This window comes from Melozone crissalis, unplaced genomic scaffold (genome assembly GCF_028551555.1).
Source record: "Melozone crissalis strain CALT ecotype California unplaced genomic scaffold, PUWL_Pcris_2 ptg000038l_1, whole genome shotgun sequence".
NCBI lineage: Eukaryota > Metazoa > Chordata > Aves > Passeriformes > Passerellidae > Melozone > Melozone crissalis.
In genome coordinates, this window is record NW_026535816.1 from 7,482,612 (window position 1) to 7,499,489 (window position 16,878).

Sequence of the window (16,878 nt, forward strand, 5' to 3'; positions counted from 1 at the left end):
ATAATTTTAATTCTAACTCCCTGGAATTTATATATTTTCTTTTTTCTTCATGCACTGTTCGCCCTAGAAGTTTCATCAATATAATCAACTTCTCGAGTAAGTTTGAAGCAACCTTTAGTTTCTATCTTAGAGACACTTCTGTACTTCTCTAAAACACAAACATTCTTTTTATAGGCATGGTACATAAAGAAGACCACGATGGAAATATATCCCAATTATGGAGAGACAATTCCAGTGTGTAAAAAGCAGGGTCATAGCTTTTACATTCACAAATTCTATTTCTTGCATTAAATTTAACTGCCTCTCTTTCTGAAGGGAGATTGCCAGCTAATATTTAAAAATAATAAGTAAGGAGGTAGAAGTATGTACTGCAAGAGAAATATTCACACACTTTTGACTACAATGGTAAAACTAGAAAATCTACCTTCTTTATTTTTGAAGCATTAATTGCATTGGTATTTAAATAAATAACATTTGCAGGTATTCAAAGACCTTTTACAAATGCAGTATGTGTGAGTCATGTACCTACCTAAGCCAGGATTTCATCTATTGATAAACTCACCTAGCATGAAAATATTTTGCATAATATGAGGTTTTATCCAGTACTTTTTTACTAGGATCAAATCAAATACACAAAATTATAGGCTCTCTGTTCATTGTGAATAATAACATTTTTGCTTTTGTAAGTTACACTCACAGAACAAAAGACTATCTACATTTTTCTTTTTGCTAAAAAAGTTTACTTTCAGAAGATATATTGAAGTCTCTGTATACTATCAGGAACAATGCTGTTAATTGCTTCTGATTTTGCAGTTGGGAAAATAACTCATGCCATAACTGGTTTGCTCCTAGTCCCAGTATAAGAGGATATTAGAATTATGGAGCAAATCTACACCCTTAAAAACAAGATCAGATATCACTATAATGAGCACTTTATCTAAAGACAGAGAACTGAAAAGCCTTGTATTGATACTCCAAAAAGCATTTTGAAAGTATTTTTGAAAGTACATAAACATGCTATAAAAATGATTGAAAAAGAGATCACTAGAGATATTTACTTTTTTACAGTTTCTGAAATTTTGAAAATTTTTTAAAAAAGGAATAAGACCAATATTTGGCATAACTGTTCCTAAAATTCATAATTGGGCAAGATTTTTGTGTCATTTTCTTGAAACCCTCCTCCAGAATAATGTGCTCCTATTTTTGTGCTTGAGAAAAGAGAATTTTCTTTTTTCTTCATGCACTGTTTACCCTGGAAGTTCCATCAATAAAACCCCCAAAACCTGTGTGCTTTAGTGGACTACTAACTAAAATAATTTTATACATAGATCTTTGTAGATTTTGCAGCAGGACTCTCCCATAAAAGTGCAAAGTGTAAGATATAGCCATGTTTTAAGTTCACACTTTGAACAAAAAGGCTTTAAAAAATCTCCAGAACTGTATTTTTTTTTTTTTTTTTTTTGTTTAATACAGGTTTTAAAGTTTAGCTAAGTGCTGTGGGAGCTCTGGGAGGCAGCAGAAGCAGCATTCCTACCCGGATGAGGTGGGCAGGCACGGTGACGATGCAGGCAGACAGGGATTTCCTGAGCAGGGCACGCAGGACATACAGGAATTTGGTCAGGCTCTGAGGATCCTCGGGAGCATCACTGCAACAAACACCATCACCCCACAGGATGGAACCCAGGCTCTGAATTCCTATCCTCAAAACGTTCCTTTGTTTTTTCTGTTCGGGGAAAAAAAAATATAAAAAAATATAAAAAGTTGTTATTTTCTAAACGCTAGGAGGAATACAATTTCTAGAGTGCATGTCCATAATAATGGTGTGTTTTATGTTATCACAGTAATCTCTGTCAATCTTATAAAAACTGCAAATGGAATGGGATTTTTTTTCACTGCTTAGATACCATGGATAATCTAATAGACACATGGAAATACTGAGAACTACTAATTTGCATTTTTTAACCAGCTAAACATAAGTATATTCTGAAATAAAATCTAGTAACACTAGGGCACTTTTACATCCTTTCTACCCTCCATCACTGTCTTAAAAATCATGTAGAAGAGTATTTGCTCCCAGTTCTAAGGCAGCTTTGCTGGAGCAACCAAACACAACTTCTCCCTCTATTTTCACCTTTCTGCTGTGTCACTTCCATAACCTGACTGTTCCATGCTCTGCTTCAGTTCCACTTTTTCTGAGAGAAACAAGGCCAGTGCTTTGCTCACCAACACAGGGGCCTGGCACTGCCCGAGAAGTCTCCAAGTACCATTTATGTCCCTTTCAACTTCTTCCCATCAAATTGTAGCCACAGCTGTGGAAACACAGAGTGTGATGGGGACAGATTGTCCCTTAAGGAGCCCTTAAAGGACAGATTGTCCCTTCTGCTCTGCTTTAGAGGCAGTGGCCAAGTTAAAGCTCCTTTTCTGAAGGGACAGATGATGAAGTCAAAGTTTTAACTTGTTTATGCCAAGTAAAATTTTATCTCTCATGAGGACAACTCTCATTTCTGCTTGTTTGATGCAACCCTTCCTGGTGGACTTTGAAAAGGATTTTAGTTATGTTTGCTATCAGTGGCTAAGAGAGAGACAAGGAACTCCCTCACTGAAAGACTTCCTGCACAAGGTGATCAAAGCAACATTTCTAGGGTTCATACTTGAAGACCAGCTTTCTTTAATTATACACACACACACACATACACACACATACATATATATATATATATAAAAGCTAGTTTTGATAAGTAAAAGCTTGCAAGTACTTCTCACTAGAGAAAAGTGTTTTGATAAACTGCACTGATGCCTCAGGTTCAGCTTTTCTATTTTTCACATTCTGTGCTGCTTTAGTGTGTGGGTCTGGGCTTCACATTCAGGGATGGTGAGCTCTGTGCACAGAGCAGGGAGACAAAACAATTCCTGCTCCAGCTGGGCACCAAGGACAAATGATCCCAATCTCAGCCCCAGAGCACAAACACCGTGGGCTGCAGAGAGAAAAACAAGCAGGGTGGGACTGCCTGGGCTAAAGCTGGAATGGGACAATGAACTGCAAGGTGCAAATGGAGCAGAACTGATCCCGGGGAGAGAGCCCGGGAGCGCTCGTGCATTTTGGGGCCATTTTGGTTCATCTTGGGTGCAGCCCTGGCTGGGCTCTGGTGCTGCCCAAGGTGGATCCATGGAGGAGATGCTTTGAATCAATCCCTGCTTTATTCTGTAGCTCTGCCCAGCCCCTGCTCTGGGGCAGCCTGCACAAGGCATCAGCAGATACTAATTTCCAACAGCTGGAATAAACAGCAACTCTCAAGCACAAACCTTGGCCCAGCTGCTCTGGAAATCCAGAGGAAAGGTTTGGACAAGACAAGAGGCTGTTCCAAAAGCTTCCTTACCCATGTTGGGTAGGACAGAGCCTGGCTGTGAGACACAGCCCCACATGGCTCTGCTTTTATCCACTTGTGTGTCACCCAGGGAGCTGATCTGCCAATTCACCCCCAGTCCCTGAAGAAGCAATCTGTGCTTCAACCTTGGCTTTAGTCTCAAGCTTTGCAGCTTTTAGGCTTTAGTTACAAAAAGTGAACTCTTTACACCACTGTACGAAGATCAGGATGTCAGTACAGGATAAGACAACACTTCTCTGTATGGTGTCCTCTCAGATCAGGCGTTCAGTTTTAAAAAGAACAGCAAAAAAGACAAGTTTTTGTCTAATATTCTTTAATTACTTCTGACCAGAGCAGATTCAGGCACTCCTTGATGCGCACTTAAGCAACAGGAAAAAAACCAATCAGGCATATAAAAAATAGTTTTAGCCGTATATGATGGACATTAACCAGGCAGAGAAAGCATTACAGTATTTCAAAATGTCAACACAAATGTAGATAAAACTTGCAGAAACTTTTTAAAAGAGAAAAAGATGTTTTGTTATGAGGAACAGCCATAAGAACAACATACAGAGGAAAGACCTGTTCTCTTAATGGAGAGAGGATGACAGATGCTTATTTCACAACATCAGATCATAAGAGTAGTAAAAGATAAAGCTATTCAGACACCTGATCATATCAGAGGTAATAGAACTTCTATCAGCATAATTTGTTATACAAAAAGATATGTACTAATATACATAATATATATAGTTTATTTCTATTTTAGTTTATTATTCCAAAACTGAAACGTAAGAAAAGTGTAAATCTGATATTGTCCCACAACCAGCCTGCTGTAAAGAGTAGAATAACATTTTTTAAAAAGCACCACTAGATCTTTAATATTCACATTAGCCTGGAAGTTTGGATTTATTTTGCAATTAAAAAAAATAAAAATAATGTAATTCTTGTAGCAGTGTTTGATTTGGCAGCAGAAATTCGGATTATGAAGAATTCAGAAAACCCAACTCCAAGACAACAACAAAATAAATCCCCCTCAACTATTACCCTGAAAGCCTCCAAAGTATACAAAATTAATGTTAGGAAATAGTTGCCTATTAAACCTCTGTTGTCAAACATGAAAACTCCAAAACTCTCTGAAACAAAGAGGTGCTATTCTATATAACTTAATACCATGATCCATTTGTAAAGGATTCCCACTTAAGGATCAATAAGTGGGAGGCTTTGGGAAGGCTGTAAACCTAAGGCTTGTATTTGTAGCTTCCAGATAATTCAAACTCTGATTTTCCAAATATTAGCTAATTATTAACTACTAACTAACTTTAACTGACTGTATTAGGTCCTAGAGATGCCTGAGCATTTTATGAAAGGCTACCAAGCCTCTAATGGTGGTTTTCACTTCTTTTCCCAATTGTGTCAAACCATCTCTCAGCTGGGATGAGTCACATGCCGCTCAGTTTTCTTCAAATAAAGGAGTAAATCAAAGTATCATTGGCAAATTGATGTGAAAGCAGCCAAAAACCATCTGAAAGTTTTTCCAGTCAAGCACGGGGTTATTTGAGGGTGGGAGTACATGCACAAACTTCTCAGAAGCTTTTATGATTATCTATGGCAACTATACACAGGTCCAGAAGGATACAGGCTGCTCCTTACTCTACAATCTTCACACCTGCCTGCTTAAAAAGCACTTTAGAGAGCTCAGTAAATGTAATGAAATGGCAAGGAATTTCTCAGAGATTTGGCAAGTAAAAGATCCAAGGTGTGTTCCAGGCCACTGCTACATTCAAGTCTGGAGACATTTTTAATGTGAGTGCATTATACAAGGCTTCTAAATGTACAAAATTTGACTGTACAAAGAAAAATTATGCAAGGGGAAAAGTGGAATATTAAAAGAAAATAATAGAAACCTCTCCAGGAAACTGCTTGCCTTACCTCCCTCGAAACAGAAAGAACTACATAGTGCTAATGGCTTTCTAGATCAATAAACTGGCCTGAAAACTGACTTTTAAAGTTTCACCTTTGAAATTTATATGTATTATTGAGCAAAAATACACTGTTAGATTCATCTCAGCTAAAGTTCAGATTTTGCTTAGCGACACTAGCAAGTCATTTTGAAACAACTGACAAAAACCAGAGAAAACAATGATCGGTGGTGTTGAATTTTTGCAAGCGAAAAAACCCACACGAGTGCTGCCTCTGACAAACCTCCATTTCCTTTTATATAAAAGGGTATGTATAAAGAAAGATGAGCAATGAGAGGCTGCTGTCCTGGGCAGGAGGCTGGCAGGGTGTGTGTGTCACCCAGGGCTCTGAGGCAGGAGGAGCATCCCCAAGGATGACACACATCCCCGTTGCCATGGCTACCGCGGGGAGAGGGGCCTGGCAGGGACCAATGGCCTTCTCCAGGCTGGCAGTGGCACCGAGGGGAGGGCAAAACCCTCGCAGACATCTCGGCTGAGCACGGGCACCGACATTTACGCACGAGGGCTGCGCGCAGGTAACGCTCCCAGAGCCCGCTGGCGCGCAGGAGAACAGCCCCTCCTGCATCACCTCCCTGCAAAAACCACTCCCAGGCTACTCCAGGCAGCTCTTGATGTGCACTTAAGCAACAGGGAAAAAAAAAAAAAAACCCTAATATTCCTAAGATATTGAATTTGAATGAAATAATTTCAGGCTCTCCAGAGTCTGTGCTAATTGGCATTTCTACTGCAGTGGCATTTCTACTGTACAGCAATAATCACCTTTCAATTGAGCATCAATCTGTACAATTTATTGTATTATTTCCATCAGCTCCAAAGGACTGCCACGTTACTGAACATGACAGGGAATAACTTACAGGGCACTGCTCAAATTAGAAAAGGTCTTCCAGCCTATGTTGTTACACTTAAAGAGTTTTTGATTCCCACATTTTATACTTTATTGTCACAGACATCTTTTGTGGAAAATCCTTTCTTTAGGATTTTTCCCCCTTCTGGGAAGCTGAGGCCCCAGAAAGGGGCCCCAGAAAGAGAATGTAAACAATGATTATCTGCTGCTGTGAAATGCAACAGGTGCACCTGTGATTGGCCCATGTTCCATGTTTACAATTAAGGGCCAATCAAAAGACCAGAGAGAATCAGAGAGAGCTCCTTTGTTGATTCATTCCTTTTTTCTATTCTTAGCTTAGCAGCTTCTGAACTTTTCTCTCTATTCCTTTTAGTACAGCCTTAATGTAACTTATATCATAAAATAATAAATCCAGCCTTCTGATCATGGAGTCAAGATTCTCGTCTCTCTCTTCACCCCTGAGGAACCCTTGCAAGCCTGGTAATACTTTATGAAGAGTACAGAGATTTTTGGAAGGCTGATAAGCTGATTTTTCAATTGAAATAGCATTCTTATTTCTTTACTTCTCTTTCAATGCTCACCACACAAAGATGCTACCATTTAATCAATTAAAAAATTCACACCAGTTAAAACAACAAAAAAACCCTGAAAGTTTAGGGGTAAATGTTTAACTTCAAGAATCTTGAGCAGATTATGCTAAAGCTATAATTTGAAAAACAAATATTGTAGGTGAAAATGTGTTTTGCTTCTTTCCATTGTATTTGGCCATCCATTTATTAACTAATTGCACAGCAAATGCATTTTACTAATGCTGCCTTACATTTCTTTCTCTGCATATCTGTAACAGGTAAAAATTAAAAAAAAAAAACCCTTAAAACATGAACAACACTATTTATTTTGCTTGTTTGCTTTACCAATGCTCACAAACAATTTGTTCTTTAATAATTTGTCCAAGACCTTGTGCAAGAACAGCAAGAAAAGAATAGCTACAGGAATAAAGAGGAGCGTGAGGGTGTTCATTACCTGGGGGTCAGAGCCATCAAAGCCCTCCTGGGAAATGATCCTCTGAATGGACTGAAGCAGCCTTGCATAACCACTGTTCATATTCCTGTTGGGAAGCAGAAATATTTCAGTCACACATTTCAATATTCTCCTATGTGTCTCTAACAGCTGTATAAAAATTAAATATGAACAGATGCAGCTCTCAGGGCAAGTGCCACATGGAAAAGAGGTGTCAGAGAAGAAAAAAAACCCCAAAAACTCTTTGAATAAAGCTGACATTATAAGCAGCTTCATATTAACTAGTTCAGTGCTCAGACATTTAGTGAAAGCTAAAATCTCTAGGGATTAAGATAACTTAATTATGTCAGGCTCACTTACATCTAGGAGATTAATGATTTAATGTATCAACTTAAAGTTGAAACCATTCCAGCCCAGTACTAATCTTCTGTAACTGACAGAGATCTACCCAGTTGTTATTCCAAGTATTCCTAATCAATGCCCTGATGAACAGAGTTGACTTTCTATGAAAATTTTCATGCATTTTCACAGCTTTATTTGCATGACAGCAAAATTGCGAGGTAGCATTTATTCTGTGTGTTGTTTAGAAAATATAACGTTCAGAACAATAAACAAAAGCAAACCAATAGCTAAAAATGGATTTAAGCAGACTTAACACAAAATGAAGGTTCAGGAAATCATCTTGTCAGACTTAGAAGCTCTTTACTTTCAAAGAACGATTCAGGTGCTCACTTTTAAAAGAAAAATATTTTTCTTAAACCTCACGGACCACACAGAGCTGAGTGTCTGGGCCTGATACATGTTCCTCATTGCAGCTTAAACCCTTCCATCTTTTCTATCTTTGACATTTTCTTCCAGTCTCATCAAGGGTTGAAGATGCAAACCTCTTGCTCTTGTACCTCTTTGGATATACAACAGGTTATTTTGAAAATTTTGCCTTTAAAAATATTCTTGTTTGCTCCATAATTTATGTGTCTGGCAACAGCTCAAGTTGGAGGGCACCCTGAGAGACCACCTGGCCCAAATATTAATGAAATATTATTATTAATATTATTCCTATTACTTTACTAAGAGCCTAGACTGTTATCCAAATGCATTTTACTGATGAATAAACCCAAATAAACTCGCTTTCATCCCTTGGCACAGGAGAGAATTCAACTTTTCTGAGAAGCATGCAAGAATTGCAAGGATCTGTCTTTTGCACCATTGCTTCAACTCAAAAATGTGAGTTTCCTTTAAGAAAACAGTATCCATACAACCCCAATCCTAAAATATACTTGAGTTATAAACATCTACAATCAAAAAAGTCATGTGATCCTAAAAAAATTGAGTTTTGAAACAATCAATATCATAAAACCTTAAGAGATGACCTTTCTCTGATATGAACACAAAGGAGAGTTTCCAAATCAAACTCTGTGTTTGTTTCAGATTTAGCACCCTAGAAGGCTACTGGCTAAACTGATGCATATACTATAAATAAAGGGTATTTAATAATTTAATACCCTTTATGAAATGCAGACTTCAAAATTAACAGGCAGGGTGTGATCTCAACCTGATATTTCATGCATAAAGTCTGCCTTGCTATACAAAAAAAAAGCAAGTTGAACTTCTCAAGTCCATTACTTTCCTAGTGCTCAGTTGCAATAGGAATGGAAAATAAATGTTCTGCCCACACTGTGTGGCAGCTGTCACTTTAGAGGGTGAACTTTAGCCCCCCACAGTAGCCAAAATTCTCTCTCTGTGTCTTTGCACTATCACAACAAATAATATTTTATTTTGCCAGAGAATAGACAAAATATTTGCCAATTTCTGATTCATTCCTAACTTTTTTTTAAAAGCTAATGGATAAAAGAATTAAACAACCAAAGCACTTGCAGCATTAAAGGATCTCAAAATTAAAACAAAGAAATAAAATAGATCATCAATTAATCTACCAGAAAGAGATCTGCAGCAAAGAAAGAATTTTTAAAAATCATGTAGTATATGTAGATTTTTAAAGAATATCAAAACAGGTACTTTTCTATCTCTTTCTAAAATATTAATGGCTTCCTTGAATTTAACCCATCTTATGTAAATAAGAACATGAAAGATAATGTAGAAACACTGTTTATAAAAGCAAGTTGCATTACCCTTCTGGCAATGTTTGTCACAATATTTAAGGAAGGAAATAAGATATTGCTTATTTTCCAATTTCTAGTCTTTTTTTGGATTTGTTGCTAAACACGACTTGATGTTGATAATGAGTTTAAACAACTCCTCCTTTACTCATTTTTTTTTTTTTTTGTTTACCACTTTAGTAATGGGTAAAGCAGGAGCTGGCAAGAAGGTATCCTGGTTACAACAAAGGCTTTGCTGATAGTTTCCAAGCACTTAACAAAGGTGAGGTTATCAAGGGGATGACAAATCGCCTTGTTATGGAAAAGGAGACTCCATTAGGCAAGACAGTCAAACCTATTTTATCTAAATTTATTGGTAAATCCAGTCTCTAGATAAATTTACTCTTTTTTTTTTTCAAATGCACGTACTTTCTTAAGGCAAGATTTACAAGTGTTACTGAAAAACCACAAGTTAATTGTTTTGGATTTTTTGATTACCAAACCTTCTTGTTTGGTAATTGCCCTGAAGGAGGAGACTGAAGGCAGAGATGGAAAATAAGGACCACCAGAGAGGATATCCCTGATTCCTGCTGGGCTCCAGCTCCAGCAGTGCAGCCACCAGGACACAGAATATCCTGGCAACAACCACTGCACAGCAGCTCCTGTCAACCACACATCCCTGTAAACCAGCACCAGCACACAATTGCCCTTCCCCAGCATAAAAGTGAGATGAGACAGGGAGGGTTTGTGCCTTCTTCTGCCACCAGACTCCCAGGCCCATTTACTGCTTCCTTCAGGAGCACTGGCTTCAGTTCATTTTTAGCATGGGGAAATGAACTCCCATCCACCTTGAGTGATTTTCCCCATGGTTTTTAATTCAAACCTGTTTCATCTAAATTTATTGGTAGATCTAGTCTCTAAATAAATTTATTCTTTCCTAAAAAGCCTGTACCTTCTTACGGTAAGATTTAGAATTATCGCTGAAAAAACACAACTTCATTATTTTGGTTCCTTTGATTATCAAATTGCCCTGAAGAAGGAGACTGAAAGCATGGATAGAAAATATGAAAGCAGAGATAGAAAATCAGCGTTGCCTGCAGTGCCCAGGGCCACCAGAGAGGATATTCCTGATTCCTGCTGGGCTCCAGCTCCAGCAGTGCAGCCACCAGGACACAGAATATCCTGGCAACAACCACTGCACAGCAGCTCCTGTCAACCACACATCCCTGTAAAGCTGGGCCCAGCACACAACTGCCCTTCCCCAGCATAAAAGTGAGATAAGACAGGGAGGGTCCGTGTCTTTTTCTGCCAGCAAACACCCAGGCCCATTCACTGCTTCCTTCAGGAGCACTGGCTTCAGTTCATTTTTAGCATGGGGAAATGAACTCCCATCCACCTTGAGTGCTCATCCAAGGGAACCCTGTGGTTTAATTCAGCCATCAGGTCCCAGGACTGCAGGAAGGACAGCAAACATGGCTGTTAAATGTTATACCTGCACTATACACACAGGTGCCAGTTTATAGGGTAACACTTTGCCCCTGCCCCTATCAAAAAACAGGTACACACACATGTGAAAATACAGGAAACAAAAGGAAGACTGATCCATCCAAATGATGTTGATAACCTCCAAAACTAATTTTTAATTGCAAAGAAAAGATCAGTTTTAATCTAATCAGGCAAAAAAAAAAAAAAAAATCACCTTTCTTTTCAAGTCCATAAAGAAACCAAGTGCTTGTGTGGATAGCCAGAGGGGGACATATATATAAATATACATGATTTCTCAAAAGGGCCAAGAGTTTCTGGCCTATATAAATTCCCTACATCTCTGATCCTGCAAGGGAAACGCTGAAATTATCTAAAAAAATACATTAGCTACAATTACAGAGACAGTTCACTCACTGAGGAACGGTGAAATAAAATTGATTTCTTTTTTGGATTTTATTTAATTCAGACATCATGACTAATGTGAATTAAAGAATCACAAATACAGGGATGAAAAGGACCCAGTTAGTCTGACAGATGTTTACCTAGCTTGTCATTAGAGATTTTCAGTGATGGAGATTCTACAATACTCCTGTCTGCAAGACAACCTCTTGTGCAAATCATTGGAAAAACATCTCCATATTTCCTGCCTCTATTTCTACCATATTTACTGCAGCCCATGATTGCAGAAGACAGAGCTGCATTCTCTGCATATCAGTTTTTAACTCTGCTTCCATTTTTCCAAGAACTTCCATTTTAAGCCTAATATCAGGGACTGTAATTTTGAAAAATCCTGTAATTTTGAAAAATTCCCACCTTGTCTTAACACTGACCTAGCACAACCTTTGCAAAATAGGGAATTCAAAACCTACTGTGTTTGTGGTCAGAAATTACAACAATCAAAGTTAGAAGACAAATGAGCCACTCTAAAGAAAGACTTACACAATTCTACATCCCTCACAGATTTCTAAGAGTTTGCTATTCCCAGTGTGGTCTCTGTTCCTCCCTGTCATACATTGTGTAGTTTTTAGACTGCATGACAATGTTTGGAATGGTGGCTGGCTGTTACTTTGGTACCTGCCTTTACTCCCAACACCACAATTCCTTCATTTCCTTGGGAGGAACTTCTTGAAGGAGACCCACATTGAGGTGGCAGAGAAAAGAAAAGGAGATAAGCCTTCCAAAGGCCACCTTTATCTGATCATCTTCCTCACCTCATCACTCTGTGCTCTCCCAATTTGCCAAGAAAATTACATTAATCCAATCTTTCTGTTAGATTTAAACAAACAAAAAAAAAAAGTAGAACTCACACAGTAAGAATGATGCACTCTTATCAGTCTAGCACACAAGCACAATACCACCATTAAACAAGGCTTATAAAATCAAATGCATAAAGTCCATTCCTTATGCTATACTGATGAGTTAATTTGATTTTAATGTAAAATGAACTAATACTTGACAGCCATATAGTTAGTGGATGAGTCACAACATTCTCATTAGCTAGAGAACAGAAAGGGAGTTAAATTGCTCAGTAACTGGAAGAACACTTGCAACCTGTCAGATATTTTTTGTCCATCCTCTATTGCTCTGCTACTAAAAATCAGAAATTATAACATTAAGATATAAACAAAATTCGTTCAAATACTTATATAGAAAGAAGTTCTCTGCTTTGACCTAAAATTGGGGTTTTTTACACTATCACAAGAATTTACTTCACAAAGCAGAGACATTTGATCATGCAACACAGAACAAATTAGAGAGAGACTTGGCTTTTGCTTTGCTACAGCTCTAAGAAAGGTGGCTCATACTGCACTTCTTTCATAAATCAGGTTTTATATGAGTGCACTGCAGTAGAAATCAATCCCAGTGAATCCCACACTGCCTCCAGGAGCTGGCCCTATACACTGGGATCTATAAAGCTAGGTATTATATGAATTATATAAATTACACTATTATATAAATTCAGGGACTGGGCTGGACAAAGAAAATGGTGGCCCAGCCTTGATGTTTGACTTGACTTGAAGTGTCTCCAAGAAAGACACAATGGATGTGTGTGTCTACAGGCTAAGAGGAGCCTTTGCTACTGTCACTCATTTTCTCTCAGTCTTCCTTAATTCCCTACTGACAGCCACAAACATAATGAGTTATTCATTCCGAGGAGAGCCTGAATAGGACATGTTTTGCAAGACGTAATTAGCGATTGTAATTTTATTCACAGCATATTGCGCTTTCCTTAGGTGAAGCTGTAGGATGTAAGAAGTAAAAGCACATCATCAACTAATCTGATCTAGCACTCTGAGCTATGTAGGTCAAGGATGGCCTGCCTCCCAAGCCCTGCAAACTGCAGAGATCCTTTTAGGGCCGATAGCCACCTGACAAGCCCATCTCTGAGCTGCTCAGGGAGGGTTCCAGCCAGACAGGAGCAGCTCTCCCAGTCCCCACGCCGGGCTGTCAGCAGGGCTGGGCTCACAACGGGCAGCCAGGCTGTCCTAGTAATGTCTGCCTTAATTGTCACTGCCAACCTGCTCCCTCCCCTGCCAGTTTGCAGCTTCCTCATCCTCTGCCTGGATTGGGATTGAAGGCACTTGAGAGGATAGCTCACACTCAGACTCAGGTGTTTATTACTTCTCATCTATGTCACAGCCTCACAGGCAGTGAGTTCTGCAGTTCTTCACTAACAAGGCACAAAATGGCTAACTATCTTTTGTTACAAGGCCTTTTAAGGCTAAACTGTCCAGTTAAGAAATGACACCTAAATTATTTTCACTTTTAACCCAATATCTAATCACTTGAAGTCCACAATGTGGACTTTCCTGACCAATTACACAAAACCACCCAAACCCACGGAGAAGAAGGTGAAGAAGAAGGACCAGCCTCCACCCTAAAACCTCCATCTTGCTTTTTATATATTACTATATTCTGAAACCTTAAACTCTAAATTTCCTACCCTGTGATATTACACATTCTATTCAAACTCCACACCACAATCCCAGTTCTGTCATTCCATTTTGGAAGCTTCTCCACAGCCCCAGGTCAATGCAGTGTTCTCCTGGGGGTCAGTGCCTGCCAGCACAGACACCCTGAAATTCTCAGCATCCAGAACTCCAACACTCCCCCATTTGGGAGCAGAGCTCTGAGCTGTCCCTGTGCCACCCATGGCCAAACTGCTCCTGACCCCCCTCCATCACCATAGCAAGTGCAGACCCAAAATCACTTATTTTAGACCCAATTTTCATTTCCTGCCAACATGCATGCAAAATCTAAACACAGAACAGAACCGTGGTGTCAAAACTTACCATGTTTTCATTTCAGGCTCGGAAGGCAACTCTTCATGGAGGTAAAACCTGTGCAGTTTCACAGACTGACACAGTTCTGGAGACATTTTTTTAGAAACATCATAATAATGGCCAAACTTTGTATATGTTGTTGGGCTGGTCTGTGGAAACAACAGTACTGATTACAATCTTAAACTATTATCTGTCAAAGGAATGTATTTAACTAACAATGCACTTCAAACCTCTGTTTTTTTCCCATTCAGCCTAAATAAATGCTTAAAGTAGAAAAACATTATAATAATTACTACTAAGTTTTCATTCCCCCATTGTCATACTTGAAGGTAAATCTTTCACACAGAGTTCAGCCTCTACTGTTCCAAGTTGCAGCACCAAAGTGAAGCCAGATAATTAAAATAATGCATTTTTTGCACATGTTCTAGACAGATGATCACAAATGTGCAGAGGCCAGATCTATGAAATCAGCAGAACACTGTGTGTTCAGCCTCTTTGATTTTTCAGTCTCTGACAATTACATGGGTGCTGCAGAAATATTTTCAGCTGACTTGGAAAATTTTTCTCTTTATTTATGATCAGTTAAAAAAACCCAACCATTGCATCTTCATAAAAGTGATTTTAATAGAAAACTAAGAAATAGTTGAAAATTATTTTCAGTTCCTTGAAAATCAAATATACAGGCTGAGCATTACATGCAATAACTATGATTTGCCATAATGAAGATACATTTACTTCAGATCTTAATTTTTTACATGAAACACCATAAACCAAATTTAATGCATACCTGTGCAGGAATTACACATTTTGAACATGGTGTGCTATTAAATAGAGGAAATAAATGCATCTGTTTGGTCCATATTAATATAATTCAGAACAGAACTTGCAACATTATTTGAATTAAACATGTAAATTTAACATCCCTAGAGACCCCTCCTCCAGACTGTTATACCATGAAATATTCAAGTAGATAGTATTTCACCAAAAAAGTATTAAACTGTTAAGATTAGTTAGAATGATTTGATTTAGGGTAAATATTTTGAAATTATTTGACTAACAGGTGTTAGGCCTGGTCAGTTATCAGAGAATATCAACAGTAACAATAATGCAATACTTCTCCCAGAATAACCAATGAAACCCAAGCTTTTAGTTAAAAGAAATAATTAGTTTAAAAAAAAAATCAAAACCCCATGGAATTGCTTATGAATATCTAGTCATTTGAGGCAACTAGTTTTACTAAAAAAATTATATAGAAAAGCACATTCTCTAAATCAGTGTACCAATTTATTTCTTGGTATCTGATTTTCAAAGCAGGCCATTCAATAAGACACAACATTCCATCAAAATTTAAATGTTTTTCTTGTAAAATGTAACTTTATTCAAAACAAGGATTCTGAAAGCAATTTAAACAGGGGCTGTTCTTTGGCCTATAATCTATTCTTTATCCGGATTACAGATCAGAATGTTTTTACTGCAATCTCTGCCAGAGCTCATCTTTTTATTGTGTACTTCCAAGCCCCCTTAATGTTTTAGAAAGGCCTTGACTAACTGAACTTTGATCTGATGTCTTCATTGAGAAAAGCTCCAGGTCGCCCATTTCAGATGCAAATCCTTCCTGAGGCCCAATAGAGTTTAGTAAAGACAGCAAAAAAGAAGAAACAAGAAGTTTCCAGGATCCTCTTTGAGAATCCTGAGGCACATTGGTGTCCTTAATCCACCCCGCCGCAGGGATTAAGGTAGGTGATAACCTCTCCCGCTTCCAAAGAATGAGCACAGCGCCCACAAACTGGGTGGAGCCTGGGATTTGGCGCTAATAAAACCCCATAAAAGCAATAAAAGCTGGGCCCATGGCAGAGGGCCCTGAATAGGGCTCAGTGTCCTGCATTCCCAGGCTTAGCAGGGAGCTGCTGGGAAGCCTACCTGACCCAAGGAAGCGTGAATAATGGACTGGGGCAGAGCGGCCGCGCGCGGCCCACACTCGCCAGCCCTCTCTGACACTGATACCTCGGGATTTGAGTTTTTCTCCTCTTGGTTTGGTTTTAGCTTTGTATTAAGTTAATTTATAGTTTATATTAAGTGTTACTAGGATCTTTTCACAGGATGGTAAGGAAAAAACAATCCCATTCCAGCTGGAGACTCAAGGACAATCTCCTCAAACTTCAGGCCCAAAGCTTAAACAGCGTGAGAAGAGGAGGGTGGGCAAGCAAGCAAGGAGGATGAAACTTCATCATTTGAAGCCATTAACTGGACAATTAACTCCAACATGCAAATGGATTAAAACATATAAAAATGTGAGATCTCATGACCGAGCCCTCTTTTGCTTCCATCTTGGAGGCATCTGGGCACTGCCAGGGCGCGGTCTTTGAAGGTACTTCCATAAATATCCACTTTATTCCTCTGAACTCCTTCTAGCTTCTGTCCCAGCTCCTCAAGAAGGCACCACTACATTCCTTAGCAGGCCAGCTCTTTCCTGGATTCCTGGTTTGCACAAGGAGAAATGCTCCAAATTGTCAGCGAGCAGAGCGTGCTTTTACGCTACCGTCTGCTGTTAATGTTTCTAATTGCAACCCTAATGTGCTAGAAATCTCAGATTTAGGATGAACCAAGGCAGAAAATTGATTTCATGCTGTGACAGTTTATATATTGCCCCAAGAACACAAGCAGTTCATTGAAAAAAAAAAAAAAAAAAAAGAGAAAAAAACCCCACACTGTCTTGCAGTGCTAAAGAGACTCTCCGTATACTCAAAAGTTGAAATTAATTCACTTCTGATACAGATATAACTAACAAACTGGCAAAAGCAC

The 16,878-nt window shown here is 38.7% G+C and overlaps 1 protein-coding gene across 1 annotated transcript in view; it reads right to left on the bottom strand.

Moving 5' to 3' along the window:
- ELP4 (elongator acetyltransferase complex subunit 4) overlaps window positions 1-16,878 on the bottom strand; it is a 146,606-nt gene that overhangs the window by 96,493 nt on the left and 33,235 nt on the right. Inside the window, exons 5-7 of the mRNA XM_054283655.1 lie at window positions 14,086-14,225; window positions 7,215-7,299; window positions 1,535-1,723 (exon numbers count right to left, since the gene is read on the bottom strand). Of these exons, the coding sequence (XP_054139630.1) occupies window positions 1,535-1,723; window positions 7,215-7,299; window positions 14,086-14,225 (414 nt within the window). The remainder of the gene's footprint in view (window positions 1-1,534; window positions 1,724-7,214; window positions 7,300-14,085; window positions 14,226-16,878) is intronic.